Source organism: Balaenoptera ricei, chromosome 18, assembly GCF_028023285.1.
Source record: "Balaenoptera ricei isolate mBalRic1 chromosome 18, mBalRic1.hap2, whole genome shotgun sequence".
Classification (NCBI taxonomy): Eukaryota; Metazoa; Chordata; class Mammalia; order Artiodactyla; family Balaenopteridae; genus Balaenoptera; species Balaenoptera ricei.
The window spans coordinates 69086576-69109001 of NC_082656.1; the positions used below are offsets into that span (position 1 = coordinate 69086576).

General features: G+C 44.4%; 1 protein-coding gene across 6 annotated transcripts in view; it reads right to left on the reverse strand.

Annotated features, from left to right (window-relative positions):
* The window catches only part of ABCC4 (ATP binding cassette subfamily C member 4), a 235802-nt gene that overhangs the window by 123996 nt on the left and 89380 nt on the right, over positions 1-22426 (reverse strand). For all 6 annotated transcript variants that reach the window (XM_059903361.1, XM_059903360.1, XM_059903366.1 and 3 more), the window contains exons 9-15: positions 20698-20799; positions 16962-17051; positions 15573-15764; positions 10449-10543; positions 10134-10220; positions 4277-4373; positions 572-781 (exon numbers count right to left, since the gene is read on the reverse strand). In XM_059903361.1, coding sequence (XP_059759344.1) covers positions 572-781; positions 4277-4373; positions 10134-10220; positions 10449-10543; positions 15573-15764; positions 16962-17051; positions 20698-20799 — 873 coding nt within the window. The remainder of the gene's footprint in view (positions 1-571; positions 782-4276; positions 4374-10133; positions 10221-10448; positions 10544-15572; positions 15765-16961; positions 17052-20697; positions 20800-22426) is intronic.

Consider the following 22426-nt stretch of genomic DNA (forward strand, 5'->3'; position numbering starts at 1 on the left):
GGTTCTCGGTCTTGAAAGATAAGAAAGAAAGACAAGAACTAACTCCAAAGTGTCTACTATGTGTCAGGTCCTTTGGACATGCTACCTTTGGCCTATCACAGGCCATCTGACAATGGGGAAAAATACTACCATCAGTCACCTGCACTGCCAGAACATTCCAACATGTAGGAAAAGTAGCTGATTTAATATAAGTCATAGCAGGCTGGGTATGAGGGGGTCTTCAAATTAAGCCTCTGGATGAATAAGGGAAGCCAGGGTCTACCAGAGCAAGTACGATTTAACTATGGTAACATGAAGAGTTCTAATGTCAATATCACATGCATCCTGGAATTCACAGCAGTACACCCACTACCGGAGTCCATAAGATTCTCCACCCTACACCCAAAGAAGAACCTTAATCAGGCTTGCTCCCTGCATGCTCTTTTAATTCTACCAATTCCATGGAATAAGGCCTTGGCAACTTAGGATCTACTTTGGGACAAACGAAGATGTCATGAGCGGAGCAGACTGAAGGTCCACAAGTCCACCAAGAGCAGACAGACCAGGGCATGTTGCAGGATGACAAACTCACATCTTGGTCCTCTGGAGCGGCATCTTTCAACGAGGGTCTGGAAGACTGCTGAGACCAAACTGAGGACTCGGAAAAGGTGCGATTCCTCAGAGTTGGAGTTCCTGGAACTGTAGATGGTTCAGTCTCCTCATTCTCCTTCTTTAAAATGGAACCAAAATCTATCCCAGATTTCAGGAACTCAGTGTAAGTCCCCTTTTGCACCATTTCTCCCTAAAATAGCAATAAAGAATTTGAAAGGAATGCATTTGCGTTTGATAATACTAATATAATGTAAATACTAATCAAGAGAAGTAAATTAATCTTAAATTATGATTTTTGTTAAAAAAACGATCCTTAGATCTGAACTTCTGGTTAACAAATCCAGTTCAGTTCAACTGAACTGAGCATTCTGATCTCTGCCACACGCTGCGTTAGGTACTGGGGGATAGGAAAGAAATGTGTGCTCATGAATTTAAAATGCAGGCCACTGACGTAACTATCATGGGCATTTTCAGGGAAGCGAAAAGCACAGATGTTGGTGGGAGTATCAATATAGTCTGTTTAGACAACATGGGAATTGAGAGAACCCATGAGCGGCGTCTTCATGGTCTTTACAACCTCCCCACAAACACAGAAGTTAGAGAATTCAATATTCCACCTGATAAAGTAGCTAAACAAGGAGGCCCTGAGCCTGGGATGGCTCTACTGCCTTGGTACCCCACATGCCACAAACGAGAACTTCAGCCAGAACCAATGCACTTTAGTCCGAGAAAGAACTTAGGAACGAACAACCAATCACAAGCAGCCAGTCTTCCCCACATCAGGTAACTGCTTCAACTACAGCCAGTCTAATAATTTTCTTTGACCACATGTGATGCATCATTGCACAGTTTCCCTCACTTACAAAGTAATATAAGATAATGTGCAGAAGATTTCTATTTTTTCATCATAGAAAAAAGGACACAGCTGATTCATTCAGTTGCAAACAAAATATGAAAAATCCCAGGATGCAAAACTAAACAAAGGAGGGCAGCTCTGGTTAAGGCAGTATGGCTGAGTCCCTTTGCTGTGCACCTGAAACTATCACAACATTGTTAACTGTCTATACTCCAATATTAAATAAAAAGTTATATAACTAATTTTAAAAAGAGAGAATAAGGGCTTCCCTGGTGGCGCAGTGGTTGAGACTCTGCCTGCCAATGCAGGGGACAAGGGTTCGAGCCCTGGTCTGGGAAGATCCCACATGCCGCGGAGCAACTAGGCCCGTGAGCCACAATTACTGAGCCTGCGCGTCTGGAGCCTGTGCTCCGCAACAAGAGAGGCCGCGATAATGAGAGGCCCGCGCACCGCGATGAAGAGTGGCCCCCACTTGCCGCAACTAGAGAAAGCCCTCGCACAGAAACGAAGACCCAACACAGCCATAAATAATAAATAAACTTAAAAAAAAAAAAAGAGAGAATAAAAAAAAACTAAACAAAGGAGGGCAGCTCTGGTTAAGGCAAGACATATGGAAGAAGGTGGGCCAGGACCCTAGCTGGTACCCCTCTCACCCTATCCCCTGAGGCGGGCCACTGGGAGAAACCCAGTGAAGCCTTTGGGTACCACCTGACACTGCAGAACTAGAAAATTATTCAGGATATATTGTGTCTTGTTCCACTTGGGAAGCAAAATGCATACACCTTCTTTAAGGAAATTACAGCTTTCTACTTAGTTATCTGTAAGATGCACAGGGAAACGACTAGTGGTACAAAGATAGCAATTTTACTCTGCAGCCAAACATTGATAATTCTGAAGGGATGAGGGGGGCAGTCATCCCCTCACTACTGTGAGACAGGGACCAGACAAACAGTAAGGGTAGACCCCAACTCATCCAAGGGTGCTCACCAGCGGACAACTGCTTGTTCTGACAGTACTAAAGCTGAGGGTGGTCTCCTCAAAACAAGCAATAAGGGGGCCCTGAAACATCCACACACTGGTCGTTCAGGTTACTCTGACAATCACCGACTCTGTGCTCATGATACTGCTAATGCTGGAGCTTTACCACACTAGCATCATGTCTCTGCGTATGAAATTGATTATTCTCAAGCTGGAAGAATCTGAGCCCCCGACTTAGGGAGGAATGGAGGATCTGTATTTTAATACTCTTTCTTATGGCAGAAATTCATTTCATAAGTGAGGGCCTACTGGGACAGACAAGGGTTCACAATGGAAGTGCTGAGGAACACAGGCAAACAAGGAGTGAAGCACAAAACAACCACTAATTCGGCAAAATTCTCATTAATCTCCACTCAACCCCCAAACACGTGACTTGTAGTGCATTCAATGAGTGGTGGCCCCCCAAAAAAGATATGTTCAAGCCCTAAACATGACACCTCTGAACATGACCTTATTTGGTTGGATACAGCTTCTTTGCACATGTAATGAAGGAAAGATGAGGTCATACTGGAGTAGGGATGCCTTAAATCCAATACAACTGATGTCCTTATGAGAAGAGAAGAGCCTAAGACAGACACGGGAACAATGGCCATGTGACACTGGAGGCAGACACCACAGTGCTGCAGCTGGAAGCCAAGGAACCACAAGGAAAGCCAGTGAACATCAGAAGCTGGAAGGGAGGATTCTCCCCTAGAGCCTTCGGGGAGAGCACGGCCCTGCCAGCACCTTGATTTGGGACTTGCAGCCTCCAGAACAGTGACATGATAAATTTCTGTTGTTTTAAGCCACCCCGTTTGCAGTACTTTGTTATGGCAGCTCTAGAATCTTCCCAACTATACCAAGACTTCTGTTTCTGCTGTTGCCCGTCCAGCGAACATTGGAGGAATCTTTTAAATCACATGTCAGACCACGTCACTCCTCTGCTCTGGACCGACCAACGGCTTCCATCCCACTTCCTGGACCACTGCGCACTGCTCAGAGACCAGCTCCCTCCACGTTCCCTGCTCACTCTCCTCAGACACGCTGGCCTTCCTGCCATTCTTGCAACCTGCCAGGCCAGCTCCTTCTTTAGGACGCCCTGCCTCAGGTGCCTGGATGGCCCTCACCTTCATGTCACTCAGGCCCGAGAGGCACCAGCTCCTCAGGGAGGAAGGCAGGATATCAGCCCCACCCCCTCTTTCATCACATCTGTCCCCATAAGAATGGGAGCCCCGGGAAGGCAGGGCCCTGTCCTACTGCTGCACAGGCTCTCACACACACATGTGTTTATCAGACACATAAAAAGATCTGAGCAGTGAGACAAGAAACTGGGTAAACCAGCAGAGCGGGCATCTCTAACTGGGGGTGCTCGGTGACCCATTTTGGTATTAATGAAAGATGCTCTTTAGGCAAACTGTATAACAAACAGGTGGATAAAAACATGTCTCAGTATCTCTAATTTCCAAATAATACACTTTGATTTAGGCTGTGGAAGGGGAAAATAAAAAGTTCTAAATCAAATAGCATCATTATCCTTAACAATTTTCACAACAACACTGATAATTCAGCAACTCTGCAGTAGCACTTTTATACCGTTTAGGGTTGATGTGGCTTAGAGTGTAACAGTGATATTTCTAAGGTCTTTGGATTCATCCTCAAAGTCATGGATACCAGCTCTGAGAAAAGGGAGGCATAAAACTGAGGCAGAAAAGGGCGTTTACCAAGAATCCAAGGAGAGTGACCTGCAGGGAGGGCTGGCCTTCAACACAACTAAGTGCTAGCAATTTCAACAGACTTTTAGAAATTACTTACATCTTTCAATATCAGAATCTGACTTGCAGCTTTTAGGTACTGCAACTGATGTGTCACTAAGATTGTGATCTTCTGATACAAGGCTTGACAAATACACCTACAAATGTAAAAGGTACAGCATGCAAAAAGCACATTAGTGGAGGTGCTCCAAATTGGAAACAGAGAATTTGAAAACATAATGAGAAAAAGACAAGACAGCAGTCAAAGCTCTCTACTTCAAATACCAGTATGAATACAAATTAAATACAAATATAAATCAATCAATTCAACTAGGTCCTCAAATCAGCAGCAAGTTTGAATCTAGCTCCACTAAAAAATTCTAAAAAGCAGTCCAGTGAAAGATGCACCAACTGCTAAGTTGTTTTTCCTAAAACTGATCTTAACAATTATTTACATAGTTCACAATGAAAAACAGTGGAGCAAAACTGAGATTCCAAAAGTTGACTGAATTAAAATACGAATTATTTTATACCTATGTTAAGAATGGGAGAAGAGTGATCTATGTCATATAAAAAAGTACACATTTTTCATAGACAGTTTCCTAGGTGATTGTTTATGATGTACATATTAACTCCCCTAAAAAAGTCATAGCTTCTCAGTAACCTTAGCCAGACTGCATTTTGTAGACATTTCTTCCCAAATAACATTAGATTGAAAACGAATGCTATCATGGCCTTGATCAGTCTCTACAACACTCCCAGTCTCATCCAGGAAGTAAACTTATTTCATTTGCACTGAAAACTTTCTGAATGTGAAAATGAAAGATGAAAGCCCAAATGGTCCACATCACAGTGGAAGTCATCCAGTGGCTCAAGCCACGCCAATTCTCTTAGCTAAAATCCCCTCAAGTATTCAAACTTCAGTGTTTTTTTTTACAGTAACCCCTCAGACTGCTCCACATTTTAAATGCAGACCCCTAGGGACTCAGCCCCAGTCCCATCCCACAAGGGTCTACAACCCCTCTGGGGAAGCTAGTAACCGGATCCAGGGCCCCGGTGACCACGGGCAGGGCTCCAGGCATGTACTCTGGGTGCCTGAGCCCCTCGCAGAGCAAATCTCAGGGACCTGGGCCACAGCTCAGCCTGCTGAGTGAGCCAGATGCAGAGTCTGGAGGCAGCAGACTGCAGCTCAATCCCTCTCACGAGCCTGACAGCATCAGACGAGCTACTAAACCTCAGTGTCTTCATCTCAAAACAAGGCCAATGACAACTCACCCACATGTTGAGGAATCAAACCACCAATCCGCTCAGTACACGTCAGCCCCCTCCTCCACTCCCTCCTAACCCACGAGCGGTCATGGGCTCTGGATTCAGGACAGAAAAGTCCTAAGGGGACACGCTGGACACTGGGTCTATGATCAGAAGCAAGAGCTCAGGATGTAGACACATACACCATCGCTCCATTATGTCCAAACGGACTTATTTTTACCTTTTGACATGTCTTAGTTCAGATTTCGTACTAAATTTCTTGACCAAGTCAACACCTCTTCAGACTCAGCACTAAAGCTTTTAATGGAATTGTTTCTCCTAAATTCAAAATTACCTGTCAATAACCACTGAAGGCAAATGTTAATCAAATCTAATGAGCTGCTATGTCCAAGACAGAGTTACCCAAAAGGTTTAGAATGTTTTCTTCCTGTAATTCCATCACAGAAAAGGTAATATAAATAATTACAATAAAGTGATCAGTTGATGGCTACAAATTTATTCCTAATTAAGACTTTTAATCAAAATCTCTAGGAAAATAATCTATCTTCCAAGTTTTTAAGAGTAAAGATTTCCAAGACATACCATAAAAAAATAATTGATTCAGGGATGAGTTCTTTAAGCATTATTCCTATATAAGGGCTGTGTTAACAGGGGATACATCCCGTAGCAGAGTGAATCAAATAAGAATGAAAAAGAGCACCTATCTACATTCATTCATTCGACAGGCCTTGGTGAGATACCAGGCACAGTCTTAACTGTCGAGCATACATCCACAGGTCAAGAAAGCAGACACTACTCAGCACTGTGAACAGGGGGACACACTGAACGAGTTTAGAAAATGCACTATCGGGCCGTGATGTGTGCTCTGAAGGAAAACCAAGGGGGGCTGCTGTCTTAGACGGGGGTGACACGGGAGCCCTGAGACTATCTGGGGGAAAACATCCTGGAAGAAAGTACAGCGGGTCCAAGGGTCCTGGGACAGAACATGCTGGGCTAAGGAACCTTCATGCATTCACAGCTTCTAGGGGGTGGGGAGGACTGATACATGGTCAAGTGCAACCCACTGAGGGCTGTGGGAAGACAGAAGGGCACAGGCTCCCCCTGAAGGAACAGGAGGGAAAGGCAGGGGCTCTGGGACACAGGGAGCAGTATCTACAGACAGACAGGTGTGAGAAAGGGCCCGTCACAAAGCCAGCGCGGCCGAGTGGGTGTGAGGACCAGCTGGAAAGGCCGATGGGGGCAGATGGCAAAGAAGCTCGTTCTCCGTTTGAGGACCTGGAGCTGCAGCCTGAACATGAGGGGAGCCTGTGAAGGGCTGGAGCAGGAAGGGCGAGCTGTGTAGACGCAGCGTGGGCATCTGATCAGGACAGACCCGAACAACTGATGACGCAGGAGGCGGGAGGTCTGGCGATATGGGGTTCTCTGAACCAAAACGGGACCCACAGCTGGACACAGGTGAGACTGCATCAGTTCACCTAAGGCTCTAACCTTCTGTAGGTGATAGAATCCACTTAAGGTTTACAACATATAGTTGTAAAATTCACAAACCTAAATAACCTTGGATATAGATTCATGACTAAGGGAAACTGTTAATGGCAAGTAGAAGTGCGATTCGTTCACTTTTAATACAAAACACTCCCCATTACTAAGCTTTGACACGACCACCATCTTTCATAGCATACTGTTCCATCCAATTTTCTAACTCGTTGAGAACATTCTCCAGTTGCTGCTGAGTGATTTCCTAAATTGCATTCGTGCTCCCTGCCCTAAGTTTCTCCAGAGAATGTGGTTCTGATTAGCAAACAACAGTCTGAACAAGTTAGTTTCTATCAAGTGTACACCCAAGGTCATTAAACCCAACAGCTATAAATAATACTGCCTCTGTTAGAAGAAGAACTTGGGAGAACTTCTGTGGTAAGCACCCTGGGAACAGGGAGGCTGAACTGCCCATGATGCCAGGAGGATGGGGGGTGGGGAACCTCTGTCACAGCACTAGCGCCCTTTCACTGAACCCATGACAAGCCACAAGGCACTTCTCTAAAGGAAAATTCATCAAGTCATGATCAGGAGAGGGTGGGAAAAGGGCGTCAGATCAGAGAGTTGGAGGCCATGCCACGTGTCAGCTGCCCAGCTCTTGTGTTCTGAAAGATTCAATGCTACTTCGCACATTTTTTATTGTGGTAAATTATACATAATGTAAAATTTACCATTTCAACTATTTTTAAGCATACAGCTCCGTGGCATTAAGTACATTCACACTGTTGTGCAGCCATCACCACCATCGATCTCCAGAGCTCTCTCACCACCCCAAAACTAAGCACAAGTTACATACAGACTTTGGTGGAACCCGCCCAATGACCCCTGCTTAGTGGATGTGGAATCCCAGCTCCTAGTATCCAGAGCTCAGGGCTGCCTCACCCGTCTCGCTCTCACACTGCTGGCTCTGCGAAAGCCTCTTTACTATGCTACTTCGGACTTGCTGTGAATCAAGTTTTCCCCCCCAAAAAATTCATGTTGACACATTATTTGCCAGTACCTTAGTATCTGGTGACAGGGCCTTTAAAGAAATAATTGTGACCTTTAATCACGCTGGGCCTAATCCAATCTGACTGGGGTCCTCAGAAAAAGAGGAGCCTAACACCTAAGAGCCCGGCCCGTGAACAGAGAAAAGACCACGTGAGGACACAGCGAGGAGGATGCCATCGGAAGTCAAGAAGAGAGGTTTCAGCAGAAACCAAACCTGCCCACACCTTGATCTTGACCTTCCAGCCTTCACAATATAACCGGCTGCTATAGACTGACTGTTTTTTTACTCAAAATTCGTACGCTGAAACCTAATCCCCATAGTGAAGGTACTGGATATGGGGCCTTTGGGAGGTGATTAGGTCATGAGGGCAGAGCCTGCATGTATGGGATTAGTGTCCATATATAAGGAAGCCACACGGCTCCCTCACCCCTTCCGCCATGTGAAGACACAGGAATCGGGCCCTCACCAGACACCAAATCTGCCAGTGCCTGGACCTTGGGCTTTCCCAGCCTCCAGAACTGTGAGAGATAAACTTCTGTTATTTCTAAGCTGCCCAGGCTATGGTCTCCTGTGAGAGCAGCCTGGACAGACAGAGCCCTAGCAAACTAAATAGAGGAACTGACAGCGAGAATTTCAAACTGCTTCTCTGCCGTACAACCTGCATCCTCCAGTCGAGGACGTGCCTGCTGTTCTTCTCACAGCCTTGCTTCTTCCCGTTTAGCAAAAGAAGCTGAATCCTATTCTCAGTGTCCACCTTTGCTTCTAATCTTCCTATTTAGCAAAAGGAACTGAATCCTATTCTCAGCCTCCACAAACCCTGCCCAGCCTGCAGGCCCACAGGCCACTTCCCGCTAAGGCCAGTGCACAGGGAGCTTTCCAACTTCACCTGAAAGCCTAGAGCTGCCCACTTCTACTTCCATTTAGCATTTACCATCCTATATCCAAACCCTCTAAACCGCGACTCTGCGGAACTTTCCCCAGGCATCTGTCTTAACAAGCTCCATAGAGACAGATTCCTTAGAGGCAGAAATGAGAGCTGAACGTCTTAGTCTCCCTTTTTCTGCCCCGTGTGGGTCCTTCCCCTCTCCTGGCTCACTGTTCTGCTTTGTAAACTAAGAGGTTTTGTGCAACAACATCTGTAAGGGCATGGATCTCAGTGCACACAGTAGGGCTTTCGTAAGTGCAGCTGGAAGGGCTCGTTGGCTTTAACAAGGTGAACAACAGCAAGGCAACTAACCGTGGGGTAAATGTGGGTGCCGTTTCAGAAAAAGCAAGTTCACGAGGCTTTCAAAGAGGCCAGTCTAGACTCCAGAAGAGGCCTCAGTCAGCGTGTGTTAGGACACGTTATACACAGAAAAGCATCAGAGCTGTTCTGCTTCAGGGGTTCAGTGGCCAAACAGGAGCCACTGACAACAAATTCCAGAAACCCAAACTGAAAGTCAGGATTTCAGCCAGATTCTAGATACCGAGTCTGAAATTCAACTTAACCCTACAATGTGGGTCTAAGTATTAATTCTAGTAAGCATCCATGAAGCAATGTTAAATCTTTGAAGTCATACTCCGAGGTGGAAAAAAAATCATTCTTAAATTCTAGACTTTATTAAGTATTTCCAAACTGATACAATAATAAGCATAAAACCAACAAGGCCTTTCCACAGAAGCCCTATGTCACTACTGGAAACTTCGCTTCTGACGGGCCTTAAACAAATGATGGAGGAAAAGGACTGGCAGCCAAGTGCCAGGTGACCGAGTCCCACTCTCTGATTTAAAAGCCGTACGTACAGCGCCTTTCTTATGGCTGGGGTCTGGGTCCATCCACAACGTGTGGCCGTCAGCCACAAACAGCAGGGGGAGATCTGCCACCTGTTCCTCAGCTCCCTACAGCACGGACTCCCTGACCTCCACACACTGCAAGCTCCTTCTGCATTTCCCTGTCTTGACCTCATCATGATGCAAAATTTCTCTAGGATGGATCTTCTGTGGAGGGAAGGGAGGGGAGGGAGGGACACCAGGGCAGAATGAGCTGAGTCTCCTGAAGCACAAACGCTTTCCTGAGCTCTCTTCCCTGAACTCCACAGGGTCCTTGGAAAGCAGAAGTGATAGGAAACAGGAGCAAACTCACAGTTCAAACAAGTGCCTGCTCACTTCTGCATCTACTGCACTGAGCGGATCGTCCAGGAGGTAGATGTCTGCATCCTGATACACGGCTCTAGAAAACGTAGAGAGATGTCAGGAGAAGAACGCTTCCAGCTTCCTAGATCCCATTTCTGAATCATGACGGTGTCCAACAAATCATTATTCATTCCAAGAGCCCATGGAAAAGGGCCAAGACCCTGCTTCACACAGGGGCCACCCGGTGAGCGGGGTCTGCCTGCTCACTTCCACTAGGAGCCGCAGAGGAGGGAGGGGCAGGATGGCAACCTGAAAAGCCATTTACCTTGCGAGGTTGACCCGGGCTTTCTGCCCTCCACTCAGCGTGGTTCCCCGGTCTCCTATCACAGTTAGGTCTCCATCCTCCAAAAGCTGTAAATCCTACATGGAGACAGAAAAGGGGAAAAAGAGAAAGATTTAAAATGTGTTCTCCTCTTGTCATGCTAACCTTCTAGCATTAGTTCTTCATACAAGTATTTGATCAACAGCAATGGGTATATTTTATAGTGACTAAATTGTAACCTTAAACATTAAAAAAAACCTCTCAGGGTTTTTCATTTCTTTTCATTCTGTAGTTTTTCACAGCATTTATGCAGTTGACTACTTTGACACACATTTACTGAGGATCGACTATATACCAGGCATTGTTCTGGGCACAGGGAATTCAGCCATGAGGAGACAAAGTCCCTAGAGTTTCTTTCCATGGTGGGAGACAGACAATATGGAAAATTAACATGAGTGCAAGTACTAAGGACGAGAAGAAAAAGGAAGCCGGCTTAGGGGGATAGAGAGTAAAGGAGGGAAAGGGAGTCACTACTGGGGTCGAGAAGGGCTCTGTTCAGAGGGGGTTTGAGTAGATCTGTCGGAGAGTGAAGCAGGCTTAGATTTAGATTGCCTAATAATTATCATCTGACAGATCCTGGCATAGACGAGCAGGGTTTGCAGAGAGCTTGTTTTCTACTAAACCCCTCAGGCATCAACCTAGGATACACAGACTACCTTTCTGCAGATGAAGCCCTCGTTTCTTGGTCTCTACTTCAGCAAATTTGGGGACAGAACAAGTGGCACACTGGGATCTCCGTGATAAACTAGTCCTTTGAAATCCTTAAGTCTCATTTTTCAACTTCTACAGAAATGTGCTGCAGAAACAAGAATCACTAAACTCCAGGATCCTGTGAGAATCAAAACAAGTGTATAAACACCCTCCATAAATGGAAAAAGGACGTGAAGGGATTGTAACTTGCCATTGGTGATTGAGGCCTATTTTCTCATCAAACCAACAGTGAAAACCCATGCACAGTGTGAATCATGACACGCAAAGCAGATGACCACAAGGAGAAGAAAGAGACTATCCCCATCATAACCCTCCCTGACAGCCACGAAGACACACAGGCACACACAGGTTCCCTGTACACTCAAAGCTTAAACGCGGAGCATCAAATGAAAGGCAGCAGTTGCTCTGCCATGAAAATTCATCATTTTTTCACCTTAATTCTTTACTACCATCGCTTGCTTTTGGTTTTCCTGAGATACAATAAGCCGTTTTAAGATACTTTCCCAGCCTTACACACACACACACACACACACACACACAAACACACAGTTTACTTGGCCTCTGTTTCACTGATGACAGTCCTTGCAAACTGTTCTGCTTAGTTTTTATGCCTACATTTTATGCTGTTTTGGTTTCCTTCTCAAAACAGCACCACATTGTAGTACAGCAATCTGAACCATGGTTTAGAAGAGGCACTTAGATCCACTCTAGCACAGTTAGGGCATAAGAAACAGGCTCTCTCTCCAAGTCTGGTAGGAGGACTTCAAGTGTGCTGTTAGCTCTGCAATCTATCTAAGGACCAGCCACAAATGGGCAAACATTTTAGACGATTTGAAGTAAAATCCAAGTCAGGTTGATTTCCCAGCCACCATTTTCTGATTAGGTTAAAGGGGAAAAGCCTGAGTTCATTATATATTACAATTCCTCCCACTGACAGGAAGGTATTCTTTTTTTTTTTTTTTTTTTTAGGAAGGTATTCTTATTCACCAATTTTCAATGAAAAGTAGACACACAAACTACGGGAAAACTAGGAAATGGCTAAGCTGGTTTGATACCATCTGTCCAGAAGCACATCAAGGGCCCTTTAGGGATGCTGGAGACTTAGGGTACAAACACGGAACAGACTGTTAAAATATTTAATGGGGACCTGACGTGAGCCCCTGGCAGAGGAGGGCTGGGTTCCATCCAGGTCAAACAGCGTAAAACTGCCTTTCACCACACCTTTAAATCCATTTGGCTGATAGCACCATGATTTCCATTTTAAAGATGATGAAACTGAGGCCGGGTGAGGTTCAGAAAAGCAGCTGAAATCATGATTTTTTCACTACTAAATAGAGAAACTGAAACTCATTCCCTGAGCCTTCTACCTCCTAAGCCTTGCAGTTTAAACACGATCCCTACAGCAGGTCAAACATTATTAGGTTGTTCCCTACATTGTGTTGTATAACTCCCTATAGGGTCACTTTGAATATGGCATCAGCTTAATTCGACGTTGCCAAATGTGATTACTTTATATTTTAACTACAGATATGTTTTCGGCTCAATGAACTTAAACACGTACTTCAATTAGATCTAGTATAAAGCATCTAGTTATTAAGATATGTAATAAAAGAAATGTTGCTTTTTCCTATTTTATGGGAACCACCCATAAAAAGAAATTTTTATTATTTTTGTTTCTATGTATGTATCTTCTGAAAACCTGGCAGTTTTGCATTTTACAAACAGTGCCTTTCTCTTTACAATAAACCCCTACCTCCCCCTCATTTTATAAAAAGGAAACAGAGGAACACCTGAAATTACTACTCAGGACCATTTCTCTCCAAAGACCACACTTTTTTTTCCTACTACACATGTAGTCTCTGTATCTATAGGTCAAAATAATTCCACAACACCACTATTATCTGTGACGGTCTTATGCCCATTCATGGACACATGGATTCGATTTCAGAGCAGCAGCAAAACCTCTTGGAAACCCTCTGACCCAACGCCCTCATTTTGCTGCAGAAACATCAGAGCCCCAGGCAGGAAACAGGACGTGTCCAAAGTGACAGCATGCAAGTGACGAAGCCGGGGCCAGGACTCCGCTCTCCGCTCCTTCTCCGCCCTGGGCCTCCCTTCCTGCCAAGGAGGGAATGGGCACGAGGGGCCCCAACTCTATGTCCCGACCACGCAGCCGACCAGGAGAGCAGTCCGTGTTTATAAACCTCACATCACGTACAGAAGAATCGCTGTGCAGCCCAATCCCGCAGGGCCCCCTTCCCACCAGAGTCTGTGCCGCACGGACACCCGAGGGTGGGTGAAGCCCCAGGGCACGGCCCGAGTTACTGGTCCCATCGCCCCACGGGGCTGGGGCAAAGCATTGACCCCCGTGGGTCCTAAACCTGAGCCGCAAATGTAGAGGTGAGGCATTCCACCTCTCAAGCCTCAGTGTTACTAACTATAAAATGAGGATGGTAACCTCAAAGATCCTTGTAAAAGATTAGTGACTCATACACCTTGTTATGTGTGCTCGCATGTGAGTGACAAACAGAAAAATGACTTCCACATGGACTCTGAAAAATGAGAGCTATTTTTCTTACTGTTTTACATTTGCATTTCCCCTTTTCCTATACCATGTTTAAAAAAATCTACCTCATTCCTGTCAACTTTACTTCATTTCTGCAAACGAAAAATCTCCCATTAACCAAAGCTCACGAGAAGGAAATAGAAGCCCCTTAAACAAGCAAACGACTGTGTTGTGTCCACAGTATCATCAAATGCTACTCATCTACGACAGTCTATGACATTCAAGCCAATGTTCAAGCAGAGTAACATCATCAAATGCTACTCATCTACTACAGTCTATGACGTTCAAGCTATTGTTCAAGCAGAGTAACATCATCAAATGCTACTCATCTACTACAGTCTATGATGTTCAAGCCACTGTTCAAGCAGAGTAACATCATCAAATGCTACTCATCTACTACAGTCTATGATGTTCAAGCCACTGTTCAAGCAGAGTAACATCATCAAATGCTACTCATCTACTACAGTCTATGACGTTCAAGCCAATGTTCAAGCAGAGTAACATCATCAAATGCTACTCATCTACTACAGTCTATGACGTTCAAGCCAATGTTCAAGCAGAGTAACATCATCAAATGCTACTCATCTACTACAGTCTATGACGTTCAAGCCAATGTTCAAGCAGAGTAACATCATCAAATGCTACTCATCTCCTACAGTCTATGACGTTCAAGCCATTGTTCAAGCAGAGTAACTATTTCCACACAGGCCTTTAACACCACACCTTTGAAAACCTGTCCCAGCCTTCTCCTCACAGTATAAAAGAACAATAGGATGTCCAGACTGCTCTGACCAGACCCCGGGGAGAGCTCTTTAATGCTATTATTCACAGATTTTTATAACCAAAGAGAATAACATAGCGTTTATCAGTATTTATATTTTTTCTTTTGTTTCACTAAATTATATTATCCTACTAGCTAAGTTCAGTTTGCATAACTGATTCACTAATTTCATTTAAATCCCCATGTACAGAGAAATGTTCCATTTTCCATGAAATTCAATGCCATTTCTGAAAACAATCTCTCCCCCCACTGAAAATAGGGCATATTAAGAAGAAATGTTAAAGCATTACTTTTTCTTTAAATAATAAATTACAAGTCAAAAGCGAAGCGGAGAGGGAAACCTAGAGAATGAAAGGGACCGAGGAGGCATCAACCAAGCGCAGGGGGCAGACCTTATGTGAAGCCTGATTCAAGCCAATGGTTAAGGAAATTCCCCAGTGAGATGATTAACAACATGTAAACACTGACGAGAACATTGATGATATTCAGGAAATTCAGGTTACTTTTCAGGTGTAATAATGTGGTAATATTTTTCCAAAGGTCTTTTAGAGAAAACTAGTGAAATGTTTACAGATGAACTAATCTGAGGTCTAGGATCTGCTTCAGAATAATTTGGGGTGGGAGTGGGGCTGGCAGTGGGCAGGGGTAGAGATGCAGCAAGACTGGCCACCAAGCTGACCCTGGCTGAAGCTGGGGGTGGGTAACTGAGAGTTCATTAAACTGTGCTCTCTATTTTTACAATTTTTTGTAATTGTGCGTTAAAAAAAAAGAAGGTAAAAGTGAATGAAACTTCACAAGATGAAACAGTCCCCTCTCCCAAAAAGGCATTCTGTGAGCGTCGTTACATCAGAATTCAACCAGTAGCACACACGTGTGTACATGTTCATCCAGAAGACCAGCTTCAAAGCATTAAACAACATTAAAAGGTCTTTTAACAAACCTTGTAGTTTAAACCAACACTATCATCATTTGAAATCTGAGTATATATCACTCAAAAGTCATCACTCACCTTTTTCAAAGCACAAGCCTTTATTACTTTTTCATATCGTTCTTTTTCATATTTCTTCCCAAATAGAATGTTACTCCTCACAGTTCCTGAAAACACCCAGGGCTGCTGAGAAACATACGCGATCCTCCCGTGCACGTTGACCAGCCCCTGGCTCGGGGGCAGTTCCCCCAGCACAGCACTCAACAGTGACGACTGAAACAGATGGCAACACACAGGCGTGAACAGGCAGCGCTCAGGACGGACATGCCCGCAGAACAACTGTCCCCACCCTGGGCGCTTGATAAACGATAGAACCCTTTTCCTTTAAAAGAGGATAAAGTACAGCTGTGGCAGTTGAGACAAAAAAAATTGAAAACAACACTACTGGTCAATGCACACTAATGACTGATATGGAGTATTAATATAATACTATGACAATCTAAACTGCCCAAGAGTTTCCCCCAACTGAAATGCTCTACTCAGCAAAGACTAAGTTAGAATGTTTAACATCCTTAACTAGCAGAGCAGCCCACCAGGATGTGTAGTTTCATGTATCTGATGTTCAGTGCAATTGTTCCTGCATCCGGGTATCTTTTACTTGACAAACACTTGTTCTTAAATAAAGCTTTCTCTGAGTAATATATCGAAAGATGATTATTTTTTAAAAACACTCTGAAGTGAGTCGTGTCCAAAGAGCAAAACTCCATCATAAATTAAATCATCACCCCCTCGTGTACATATCCCACATTTAGGTTCCTGTATTTTGTTGTTTCAGACCAAGTGCATGTGCACATGTCCTTCAAATCTTTAACAACACACAGACGTGGCGTGTCTGTGTCCACACCATCGCAGCGCTCACCACACTGGGCTGAAGTAATCTGCCTGCACATCTGTCTCGCCCCAGAACATAGTTGCCTCTGGAGGGCAGAGGCGTCTGGGTCTTGCTCACGTCTGTATCTTTAGCTCCAGCACATGGCTGCACATTCACTACACGTGTACTGACAGGACCAAGTCAAGTCACATGAGGAAATGCTCAAAGCTTCCCGGAAGAGCCATTACAACCTCCAGACCTCCTGGAGGGACCACTGTGACAGAAAGAAGTCCCCATTGTCTCATTCTGTCCTGAACAGCTGTCACATAAATAATTTCCTTCACTGAGACGTCCAAAGTCCCGACAAGCAGTTCCCAACTCTGTAACATGAAGCACCAAGAAGGAAAACACAATGTGCATTTACCCACATTTATTTGGACATGCAACCTTCTTGCAAAACTAATGTTCCATGGAACAGAGAAATGCTGTTCGAGATACACCCAATTCAAACTGTGTTACCTACAGCTCTGGGCTCGACTCTGAGAATTTCACAGGGGCTGCGGCACTGCATCAAGCTGACGAAAGGCATCATAACTTACCTTTCCTGCTCCCACAGGTCCGACCACAGCTAACAGCTCACCGGGTCTGACAGTAAAGGAAAGGCCTTGTAGAGTTGGGGTTTCTGATGCCTGCAAATTTAAGTTTACAAAATGGTTCATTTCAATAAAATAAAAAAACGAACTTCAGAAAGTAGAGAAAATAACGTTAAGTCACTGATATGCTAATATAACCCATACTTTCCTCCTTCCTATTTTAAGATAGTGAGTCCTGGGGGCCTTTTCATCAAAAAACACCTTTGAAACAGCTTTAGTTGCCTTTAGGAAGCCTACTTTCTTTTGCCAGATTTTCATACGGACACAGCTCTAGACACCCACAGAATTTAAGTAGTTGAAATGACAAGGCCCCTCCTCGAAATGCAAACTCCATGATGCACACTAGCTTATTAATATAATATATTTAATAGAATATCCAGTATGGGAGGTTTTTAATCATTTGTAAGTTTCCATTATAGCCATTGGTGTTGTTTACTTCACTACTCTCCACAGGGTGGCAGCATAAGTACATATCATGCCTGGTCCTCTACTAGTAATCTGACATCTCCACTCATCTCTTTATTTTCACTTGATAAAGAATGAATCTCAGTAATGCTCAGCAAGCAACGGGGCACTTTATATGATAAAGTTGCTCTTGATAAATAAAGTCACGTACATGGCAGTCAAGGCTCCAATTTCACCAGAGATTCAATTTAACACCAACAACCAAGAAAAAAAGGAGGGGGTGGGGCGGGGATCATGTATAACACAGTAGGCTAGAGTGATAAAGCCTCAGTTTTGTACCTCTTACATGCATTACCTATTCTGGGTAAATAGGGACAACAAAGTACTTCTACTGTAAAAAAAAACAAAAACAAACCACGGAGGTACATGTCACAGCAAACAATCCAACACAAAGGAGAAGGATAAAGTACTCATCGTGCCAATCACAGGTCAAGTTCTTGAACAAACTGTAAATTCTGTCATAAAGAGACTTAGGGGGGGTATGTGTATTTCTTTACATATACTAAGTGTTTAAAAAAATTCTTAACTGCTAATGTTAAAAAAAAAAAAAGTGGTTACATGTGATTAAGTAAAATGCCCAAAAGACTAATAAAAGCACAGGGTCTGGATAAGAAGTCTGGATAATGTTCTAAATGGACAATTTCTCTGGAAAGAACTGAACTGATTATAGATACAGGCAGCTACTGAAAAAATAATTATTTTTACTCATCAAAATAACTAGCCCCATATTTTAACACGAGACATTTTTTTAAAGCTACTCCACTCCTTTCTTTTTGATTAACACTTGGATTCTTATTTTGCTACCTTTCACTCAGTTGTGACTACACGATAATGAGCCACCTACAAACACAGCTTCCTGCTGCAGCCCTTCCGTTTGTCAGGGCAAAAAACATGGACTTCCCTCCCTGTTCAGGCTTGAGGCTCTTCATCACCAAAACACTAGCCCCAGATGTTACAGGAATTACAAATCTATCAATAAGAAGCTAGATTTTAATACATGAGAAACATCTAAGCTTCTCCACTTCTTTCTTCTTCTCTGAAACTTAGGGTTCTTATTTTACCACTTTTCACTCAGTTAAGATGACAAAATAGTGGGCCACCTACAAACATCAGCTCGCTGTCACCACACCTCACAGTGTGTCAGGACCAGACACTGAGTTCCCTCCCTGTTCAGGCTTCAGGATCGGGCACTGTTCTGGCATGACCAGAAGGGGGCAGCACTCGACAGCCCATGGTACTGGGGCCTGTACTCTCCTAGTTATCCAGGCTCAGGGCATGCGGATTTACGAGGATCATCAGCTGAGCCCCACTCTCTGTCCCTTGGAGGCTCCCACAGGACCATTTATTTTAAACCTTAAAGACTGAGACCAAGTCCCATCATTTCATGAATGAGACCTGGGTCCCTGAAACCTTCTGCCACCTGCCCACCTGGCTGTATAGTGGAGCACCTTAGAAAGCTCATGTCTATCTCCAGCCTCCCAACCCAGCAGGGGACTCATTCAGACTCAGCTTCTCCAAAAATCCCCAAGGTCTGTGCCCCTCCCCTCCCGAGGGCTCTTTCACCCATGACCTAACCTGAGAGGCCCTAATTACTAATGACCCAGCACAGGGCACAGCCTTCCATAGGCAAGGCCAGGACCACAGAATCGGGTGCTCTGTACTACAGTGCAAGTTGCACAGAAGTCTGAGAGCGTGTTATTACGTTCTTGCAAGAAGAACAGAACAGCTCACTTTATAATGCTGCACAGTTTGGTATAAGAGATTTTGTTAATGTTCCATACAAAGTATGTGTTACCATTCACAGAGAGTTGCCATCGTAATGGAATTTTAATGGTGCTTTTCATAAATGCTTCAAGTGTATTATGACGAGAAATACCAAGCAGGAGGTAAATCTACAATATTAAGGTAGGAGAAACTATCAGGTCAGATAAGGTACCTTGTTAGAGTTTCCATGTGCGAAAGCTAAGGGGGTATATTTTTATTTATTTGGGAACATACTACTGTTTTGTTGGTGGGGAAGCAGGTACTGAATCAGAAGTAGGTGAACAGGATGAAAGTGGCACCGCACTTAGTGTGACAGGCAGGAATACACACGAGGGGTCTGCACGGGCCGGACACTTGCACTGTGGTCTCCACTCCCACCAGCAGTCGAGCTCCTGGGCTCTGCGCCGGATGGTGGACCCTCTGGTAGAGGCACCACCTCGTCTGAGTCCTTCCGGCCCTGGGGGTGGGAGCGGCTTCCCACCACTGCTAATCTCTGGGTTGGGTTGTCTCCTTAAAGACTGAGACCAAGTCCCATGATTTCATGAATGAGACCTGGGTCCCTGAAACCTTCTGCCACCTGCCCACCTGGCTGTACAGTTGCCCTTTCTGCTTTTTTCTTCCCCCGTCTTTCATCCTCTGCATTAAGTAATTCCCTACCTGGAATTCCATCTCCTGTGGTTATGGGTTCTGTTTTACTGAGTAATCCACAGAGGACCACTGAACCAGGGAGGCAGGAATGTTTCAGTCGTCGGAAAAGGGGGCTGCACTAGGTGTGCGGTTTTGAGAGCGGACCCTGCTGTTTTTCCTGTTTGCCTGAACGTCATAAATAAACCAAGTGTTGTAAAATCACCAGTTATCCCTGTCAGCTTGCCACACAGTGCAACCCTAAAACTGGGAACCACTGGTGCTCACTATGCCCTCCTGCTGTCGCCTCCCTGTCCCTGGCTGCCACCAAAGTAGCCAGAACCATCGAGAAGCTTAGCATGGGGGAGCCCCACCCTGCCCCACAGCAAAGACCTAAATCATGGCCTCAGTATGTAATAAGATGATCTGAGAACATCAAGGCAAAAAATGTACACTGATTCCCCAAAGCCTCTGGTCTGTAACAACTGGTTGTATATTTGTTAGTTAACCCATTCCATACTGCAGCATTTTTTCTCTACAATCAATATAAATTCTAACATTACAACCATATGGACTTTAAGGTCAAAATGTGCTAATACTTTGAAAGCTCTCTTGAAAATGAGAGAGAGAGCAACATGTCAAATGTCTTAGGCTGATTTTACACTTCATCTCCATTAGTTGCAAACCTTACTCCTGATTTGGAGAATTTTTATAACATACTTTCAGTAAATTAGCAGGTCACAATTTACACCAGGTGTAAAACCTCAAAGTTCTCCAATAAATCTGTTGTCTTTTAGCAGTCACAATCTTGATACACAGGATGTGTTACCTTATCCCAACAGGCAGTGAAATCTTGCACGTCCACTATCATTTTACCACCTGATGGCAGCTGAGGGTTGCACTGTGTTATCTCATCAAGTAACAGAAAGTTCTACAGAAAAAAGGAAAAACATAGATTGTTTAAACTCCAGGAGAAAAGCATAAACAAAAATAACTGCTTTCTTGGAATTTGCAGTAAAAAACTTTATACAGCCTACATATCGTTTTGCCAACTGTACTTAAAGTGTAGGTTCACATTAGAACAGACTAGGTAATATATGGAATATTATATACTATTGTAATAATATACAATAAAGTATACATATAGTGTAGGGTATAGTATGAGATATATTACATATATGACAAATGAAGAGTTCCTGGCCCTGAGGCTGTCTTTGTAACTTTCTTAACAAGTGTACTGGTTCCACCCTAAGGAGAAAATGTGGTTCCAAACTCCAACACATTTAAAAGGTTGATATTTCTATTGTTTTACTAACAATAAACAAAAGAGTTGGTAGGGAATTATTCCGTAAATATTTACTGAATCCCACCATGTGCCAAGCACCATGCAACATTGCTAGGAACACAGAGAGGAAGGCCATTCCCAGGCCTGCAGGTATCAGGTGGCACAGGACAGGCTGGGAACACAAGACCTACAAAAACCCTGGCTCTGCCTGTTTTGGGTCGTGACCTTTCCCTGGGCACTTAAGTACACTCTGCTTTACTCCTCATGCGTGTTAAATCAATCACTGCTTGTCATTAACTATCACGCGAGTCACTGTTCTAAAAATGAAATGCTCTTATTAAGTTTCTATCTCTTAAGAAATACTTTACAAGCATCTATTCACAATCACTTGCCTCTCCTTAGTCAACGTCCTCTCTCCTTGACAGCAGGAATGGCCGCATCTCCCACTTATTATTTTCACACCCCTTAGCAGCTATTCAATGCAATTCAGCTGAATAAAACCAAGTCCTGCGAACCACTACTGAACTAACATAACCATATATAGGAAAACTCCCTCTTGCCCTGCAAATGTTGGACATAATTCAACAAGAAAAGCTACAGCGGTAGAGAAATACCACCCTCACTGCCCACTCCCCCCACCAAGAACTGTGAACGTGTGGCAGACAAGACTGCTGGCTGTTCTCAGAATCTGCTCTCGTTCCTCTGAGGTACCAAACCCCGGATTTTAGCTGGCACCTGGCAGCCTGGAAGGAGGCCCTCTCTCTCCAGCCCCCGAGCAGATAGGTGTAGCCACGTGACTACACCCAGGCTGGTGGAAAGTGACAACGTCCGGGACCTTCATCCACCCCACGGCCTGGGCCTTGGAGGTCACCAGCTGGGTCAGGGCCACATGCAGAGGAGCAACAAGAGAGAAAGAGTCTGGGTCCCTAACACCCTGGAGGATCATACTAGCCACGGAACTTGTTACAGGGAGAATTGCTCACCCCAACCAAAAAAAAAAAAAAAATGTTAAGGTCCTAACCGCAAATACCTCAAAACGTGACTTTATCTGGAAATAGGTTGTTGCAGATGTAATCAATTCAGGTGAGATCACGCTGGACTAGGGTGGGTCCTCAACATAATATGATTGGTCCTTATCAGAAGAGAGATGCAGAGACACACACAAGCAGAAAACAGCCATGTGATGACGGACACGGAGGCTGGAGTGATGGCTGTTACGAGCCAAGGTGCACCAAGGTTTGTCTCCAACCACCAATAGCTAGAAGAGGCAAGA